Raw genomic sequence first — 7,637 nt, forward strand, 5'->3', positions numbered from 1 at the left:
TGATGTTCTGTAAGACATGTGTCCTATAGGAAAAGTTTAAATGTGTGTCGAAGGCTTATGTGATGATTGCGGTACAACACTGTAACTTGTCATAGATTCTAAATTTGAGCGTTTTTTCCTGTTATTTTCTGATGATTATTTTATCTATAAAGTTATATGTTCTTGTTTTGTAGATTACTGCTGCTGCAGCACATGAATACTGCAATCTGTACTGCTTCTTTCTCAGTTTCCAAGAGAAAACATCATGGAAGGAGAAAATCACACTCTGTCTGAATTTATCATCTTAGGATTCTCTGACTTAAATGATGTGCAGTTTTTATTCTTTACCATATTTCTTATGATCTATCTCTGTACCCTGGGAGGAAATATTTTCATTATTTTGGTAACATTGGTCGATATACAACTCTATACTCCCATGTATTTTTTTTTAAGGAATCTGGCCTTTCTTGATATCTGTTATACCACCACTAATGTCCCCCAGATGATGGTGCATCTCCTATCAAAGAAGAAAAGTATTTCTTACGGGGGCTGTGTGGCTCAACTTTTTGCATTCCTTTTCTTTGTGGGGGTAGAATGTCTCCTCCTGGCAGCCATGGCATATGATCGCTACATTGCAATCTGCAAACCTTTAAGGTATTCGGTTATTATGAACAAGGTCCTATACAGCCAGTTAGCAGCCTCCTGCTGGACTGGTGGTTTCCTCAACTCAGTGGTGCACACAGTACTGACATTCCGCCTGCCTTTCTGTGGCAACAACGAGATTAATTATTTCTTCTGTGACATCCCTCCTTTGCTGATCTTGTCTTGTGGGGACACTTCTGTCAATGAGTTGGTGTTACTTATTGTTGGGGTCTTCATTGGATGGGCTCCTTTCCTAGGTATCATCCTTTCCTACCTCTACATTATCTCCACCATCTTGAGGATCCGCTCCTCAGAGAGGAGACAAAAGGCCTTTTCCACCTGTGCGTCTCACCTGGTTATTGTCCTTCTCTACTATGGCAGCTCCATCTTCACCTATGTGCGGCCCATCTCATCTTACTCATTGGCAAAAGACCGGCTGATCTCAGTACTGTACAGTGTGGTGACCCCTATGCTAAACCCCATCATTTATACTTTGAGGAATAAGGATATCAGAAAGGCCCTGAGAGCTGTGGGAGAAAAAGTAGCAACTTTCAAACTTCATTTCCCTTGAAGTGTAGTGTTTATTTTTCTCTCATGATAAATATAGAAAATTATCTGTCTTGCCCATGCAATCTGTTTTTTCTTGCCAACAGTATTGATTTCAATGATAAATGGGGCAAAATGTTAACAATAGATTAATCTGGGTAAAGAATTCATGGATTTTGGGGGTTCTCTTCTTATTCCTGAAAAGCTTATGTATATTCTATATATTTGAAACTATATCTAAATAAAAAGTTAATTTGAATCTTTTGAGCATAAGTAAAACTACGATGTGCTTGTCTCTACTTGTGCACACTTTTTTTGGTATTTTAACCTCCATATCAAATATAGTGAACTGAAGTTGCTCAGTCGTGTCCGACTCTTTGCGACCCTAAGGACTTAACCCTCCAGGCTCCTCCATCCATGGGATTTTCCAGGCAAGAATACTGGAGTGAATTGCCATTTCCTTTTCCAGGGGATCTTCCCGACCCAGTGATTGAACTCAGGTCTCCCACACTGCAGGCAGACTCTACCATCTGAGCCACTAGGGAATCCCAAATATATTCAAACATATCAAATATATTCTTCAGTTAATCTATTGTTCTTAAATTTTATTTTGTCTTATGGTGAACTAACTATCCATTGACTTGTGGTTCTCTAACTTTCAGCATTTGTCTAAAAGTTGTCTTCCTTTGTCACTGTCCTTCTTACATTTACTGTACTTTCCCGGTGGCTCAGCTGGTAAAGAATCTGCCTGCTATGTGGGAGACCTGGGTTTGATCCCTGGGTAGGGAAGATCCCCTGGAGAAGGGAAAGGCTATCCACTCCAGTATTCTGGCCTGGAAAATTTCATGGACAAAGGAGCTTGACAGGCTACAGTCCATGGGGTTGCAAAGAGTCAGACACAACTTAGCAACTAAGCATAAGACCAGTGGTTAGAACTCAGCGCTTTCACTGCTGTGGCCTGGGTTCAATCTCTGGTGTCAGGGAACTAAGATTCTGTAAGCCACATAATGTGACCAAAAAAAAAAAGAAACAAACAAAATAGAAAATATATAATTTCTCTTATCTTTAGAAAGGATATTTATCATAATAGCACAAATAATAACCTTAGATTTTTTGCAATACTTCAAAGATCCCATACATAAAAATGCAAATTAAACAAATTTATTCCCATTGTTTATTCTTCCCTGTTTGTTTATCAGTTCCCTAAATACTTTCCTTTTCTTTATTTGTGGAATTCAGTTTATAATTCATATTTTTAGTTTTCATTATATTGCTCTGATATCACTTTTTTGCATTTATAAGGTGTTAGACTTTTGAAGGATAGACCTGTCTCTTTTCTTTTATATTCTCATCACTCCCTTTTGCTCATGATCAACCAAAGGCTCTGTCCCAAATTTATTATTAAAGAATTAATCTAGTGACTTCACAAGCACACCAAAGAAGGGTATAAATTGATACTTATGGAAGAGAAATATGGAAAGAATAAGTCTCTAGAGAGAAAATCCCAAGACATTAATGTCCAGATACCCCCAGGGAGGTTTATACAGGATTTAGTCTGTTTGTTCTCTCAAATAAGAGATGAATTTGCTGAGATTCAATCTCACATCTAGATACAGGTTGCTTGCAATAAAATGGGTGAAAGAGTTTTGAAGAGCTGGAACTATCTATGATGATCTTATTCAAAGAGACAGTAAATGAAGCTGATCTCTGATTTTTGGATATCCTTTTTGAGCCAAAATTTTATTTTATTATAAAGTATGTGAAGACAGATATGCAGGACAAATTGGCTGAGAGTAAACAGAAGAAAAGTGAGCTTAGATTAGAGGAATGATTTTCTGAAGAAAGGGCGTTAATATAATTGGAAAAAGCAAGTGAAAGTAAATGTGGAAAACTCTTTGAATCTAAGCTGTGAAAATTACAGAGTGGAAGAGCAGGTGTGTTCACGGCACATGTCATTAGCAAGTAAAGCTTTGAATTTCTCAGTCTGTGTGTGTACATCTTTGTTTGTTGTTGTTGTTTTTTTTTTGGTTGTTTGTTATTTGTTTCAGGGTAGACTCTCATTGTGGTCAAGTTAGGTCTATGTTTAAATTAAATGTCTGAGTGTCTATATCTGTTTAGTGGTGTGTGGTTATGGGTGTGGGTGTGTGTGGGTGGGTGTGTGTGTTACTGAGAATTAGAGAAAAAAATTACATAAGTAATACCTTAATATATGTCAAAATTAATAATGCAAAAATAATAGGTTCTAGTTCTAGTCAAACAATATGTTAGATTGTACCTACTGTTTATATAATTATATAACTTTGCAATAGTATGATTTTTAGTGGGAGATGGATGGTGCTATTATCCAGGAAAAATATAATAATTTTCAAAACTCTTGTATGAAGTATTTACTTAAGTATTAATATTTTCACTTGAGTACATTCCCATTTTCCCATATAGGTAATAATGTCCTTCATAGGTAATAATGTCCTTCAATTATATTTACGACTCCTGAGATTAATCATCTTCTCTACCAACAACTCCATTTAGAATATTTCTTCTATATCCATACTCATGGAGTGCAGTTCCTAGATTTTTGTTTTCTTTCATCAATAATGTAATTTCTTAAATTTAAAATACTGTTTATAGACAATAATTAATCATTAAGAATCACAAGTGTCTTTGAGAACAGTCCATGACAAAAATGAATTGCTAAAATGGCCCTATATGGCTAAAAGTTATTTACTTAATCACAAATATTCATTTCTCACTTTCTATGTTGCCATGTCTTCTGATAAACTGAAAGAATCTTTTGTGAGTGTAGCATCACATTCAGGAGAATAGTATGGATAGGTGAGAATGTTCAAAAGAAAACAAATCTGACCTTTTGAGGGTAGCTTTTGTAACTGATAATAACTGAACAGGTAAAAATAACCCAGTAGTTAATTCAATAAGTATAGAGAGAGCACCAAAAAAATGTTCCAGACACTGTTTTAGGTGCTGGGATGCAGTAGTGAATAAAATAGACAACAATTTTGTGTGTGTGTGTGTTTGAGACTGCATGTAAGTTAAATAAAAAATATAAAATATTTAATAAAATCCAATACAGCAGATTAAGATAAGTGCCATTGATAATAACATAGCAAGAAAGGATATGCTTTTCTTTTGTCATTTAACCTGGAGAAGACTCTTGAGAGTCCTTTGGACAGGAAGGAGATCAAACCAGTCAATCCTAAAGGAAATTAACCCTGACACTTCACTGGAAGGACTGTTGCTGAAGCTAAAGCTCCAATACTTTGGCCACCTGATGTGAAGAGCTGACTCACTGGGAAAGATAGAGGGCCAGAGAAGAGGGTGAGAGAGGATGAGATGGTTAGATAGAATCGCTGACTTAATGGACATGAATTTGGGCAAACTCCAGGAGATAGTGGAGGACAGAGGAGCTTGGCGTGTTGCAGTCCATCGTATCACAAAGAGTTGTACAGGAGTCAGTGACTGAACAAAACAATCAGAGAAATTCACGATGAAGGTGTAGCTTTAGGGCAAAGGTCTGAAAGAGATGTGGGAATTAAACATGTGAATTTATTAAGTGTAAGAATGCTTCATACAAGTGGAGAGCTGGTGCAAAGACCTTGAGATGAGAATGTAGTTAGTGTTTTAGGAACAACATAGAGATCAATGTGGCTGAGTAATCCAGGAATAGAGTGGTAGTGGAAGCTTAAATCATTAGACATGTTTAACAGAATAATCCTGGATGCTGCCTTGAGAATAAGAGACTGGATAAGAGTGGAAATAAGATCATTCCAATAATTCAAATGAGTGATGATGGTGATTTGCACAGAGTCACATAGGAGACAGTGAGAAAGGAATTTTGCATCTGTACTCATGAAACAAGGTAATCTGCACATCTCCTTTCTGTTAAGTCCTTTTTCAAGTATTGGTATCAAGGTCATGCTAGCCTTGAAAAAGAGGTTGAGAGTATTCTTTTTGCGGGGCTTTGGGCTTCCCTTGTGGGAAGTAAGAAAGAATCTGCCTGCAGTGAGGAAGACCCAGGTTGGGAAGATACCTGGAGAAGGGAACAGCTACCCACTCCAGTATTCTGGCCTGGAGAATTCCATGGACTGTATAGTCCATAGGGTCACAAAGAGTTGGATATGATTGAACGACTTTCACTTTCACTACTTTCATCAGGGTTATGCTAGCCTTATAAAAGAAGTTGAGAAGTATTCTTTTTTTCTTTCTTTAGGAGACTATGTGTAAATTATTATTTCTTTATTAACTATTTGGTAGAAATCTGCACTTGGCATTTTATTTTGGGGAATATCTTAAATAGCAGCTACCATTTCCTATATAGATATCAAACTATTCAAATTTTCTCTTTTACTGTTAGTTTTAGTAATTTACTTTTGTTTTGAAGTATTTTATAAATGTCATCTAGATTGTTAAATTTATTGGCATAAATTTGCTCATAAAGATCTTCTATAATTGATATTTTGAGCTCTCTCTCTTTAAGTCTTACAGGAGTTTATCACTTTCACAATCTTTTCAAATAACTAAGTTTTCACTTTATTGACTTTTCTCTACTGTATTTTTCTTTTCTATTTTAATGATTCATGTTATTATTTTCATTATTTCCTTTCTTTTGGTTTCTTTAGATTTGAGGTGCTGGTTTTATTCATTCATTCTTTTAGTTTTTGAAATACAATTTTAGAGTACTGATTTTCAATATTTCTTATTTTTAAGATATGAATTCAAGACATAAAATTTCTCTGTTTATTTCTTTAGCTACATACTAAAAGTTTTGATATGTCTCATCTTCATTATAATTTGGTTAAAATATTTTTAAAAATCTATTTGGATTTTCCCTTTATCCATGAATTATTTAGCTGTGTGTTGCTTTATTTCAAGCATTTAGTGCATTTCTGGATATCTTTTTCTTACTTTTTAAAAATTTTACCATATTCAAAGAACATTCTTTGAATGACTCAATCTATTGAAATTTTTGATGCTCAAAAAAAAACTCAACCTATCTTGATTTTGTAAATGTTTAATGTGCCATTAAAAATAATGTGAATTCTTTTCTTTTTCCATTCATGTATTCTATTCTACATAGTATTAACATCCACAAGTCATAGTCATTATTCCCTTGTATAGTCATTTTTCACTTTTATTGGGTCAATTTTTCCTTACATGCATACAGACACATACCCATTCTGATGTTCTTCACTTCCTTCTGCATTTCCATTCTTCTGCTTAGGATCTTTTCTTACTGACTAGAGAACTTCCTTTAGTGTATATTTTTAGTGTAGTGATAAATTCTCTCAGCTTGTATTTTGCTCTTTTTTTGTGGGTGTGAATTCTTTTCTTATTGAGCTGTTTATATATGTCAATCAAATTTGTAAATTATGCTTTTCAGATTTTTATATTCTTACTAACTTTTTTTTTTGCTTTCTCTTCTATAAGGCACAGAGAGAGAGATGTTAAAAACTTCTATTAGGGTTGTGAATTTTACTCTTCATTATTTCTGTCAACTTTTGAAGCTATTTTATTGGGAGCTTACATTGGGTTGTGGTATTCTGGACCAGTTGTTAGCAGGGGAGTGTTAGTGTGGGTGAGGGTGGGTAGGCTGCTGCTTAATCGCTCAGTCATGTTGGACTCTTTGCATCCCCATGGACTGGAGCCCACCAGGCTCCTCTGTCCATGGTATTCTCCAGGCAAGAATACTGGGGTGGGTGGCCATGCCCTTCTCCAGGGGATCTTTCCCACACTGCAGGCAGATTCTTTACCATCTGAGCCACCAGGGAGGGGGTGTACCAGGTAGTTTTTCCATTCCTCAATTCAAGGACTCCTTCTTCTGTTAATAAGGTGGTGATTATTTTTTACAAATGCCAAAGCATTTAGTATATATTTTTCCTCTCTCTTTCAATGCTTATGCTTTACCTTATTCTAATTCTCCTCCTCTCGTAGAAATTCCCACTAAATGTAGTGGCCTGAAAAATTGGGGATGTTTTCAAAATTCTCTTCCTGTTAACACTTTTTACTCTTTCAAGTTTTTCTCAACTACACACACAAACCCACCACTATGTTGCAGTTTTGTGACTACTGAGGCTAATTATGCTGGCGTGCTGCGATTCATGGGATCGCAAAGAGCCGGACACGACTGAGCGACTGAACTGAACTGATGCTGTTTTTATTCCCTCTGCTTAAACACAATATTTGAAGATTCTGGATTTTACGTCTCTTAGTTTTGCTGAAAGTTTAGGCATGTAGGAAGGATGCGTTAATTTCCTGAGGCTTTAAAATATCTTAGGAGAAAAGAAGAAATCCTCACTAGGCTACATCACTTTTACTGCCAGAACCGAGAATCATAAGCTGAACAATTATTTCCTTTGTATGTTTTAAAATTTTGTAACCTCTAATTTTTTTTGTCTAACCTCTAATTCTAATATTGTACATAAGATATAGTCATGCTTTACATTTTATGCTTTAAA

General features: G+C 35.6%; 1 protein-coding gene across 1 annotated transcript; it reads left to right on the forward strand.

The window, feature by feature from the left end:
- The first annotated feature begins 244 nt into the window (after positions 1 to 244).
- LOC109576693 (olfactory receptor 5V1-like) lies at positions 245 to 1,192 on the forward strand. Its single transcript, XM_019985338.2, has one exon. The coding sequence runs from the start codon at positions 245 to 247 to the stop codon at positions 1,190 to 1,192; it is 948 nt and encodes a 315-aa protein (XP_019840897.2).
- Positions 1,193 to 7,637: the final 6,445 nt, after the last annotated feature.

This window comes from Bos indicus, chromosome 23 (assembly GCF_029378745.1).
Source record: "Bos indicus isolate NIAB-ARS_2022 breed Sahiwal x Tharparkar chromosome 23, NIAB-ARS_B.indTharparkar_mat_pri_1.0, whole genome shotgun sequence".
Lineage (NCBI taxonomy): Eukaryota > Metazoa > Chordata > Mammalia > Artiodactyla > Bovidae > Bos > Bos indicus.

Bases quoted from the DNA above. Each gene is read 5' to 3' on its own strand.
- LOC109576693 (XM_019985338.2), top strand. From the start codon at position 245: ATGGAAGGAGAAAATCACACTCTGTCTGAATTTATCATCTTAGGATTC.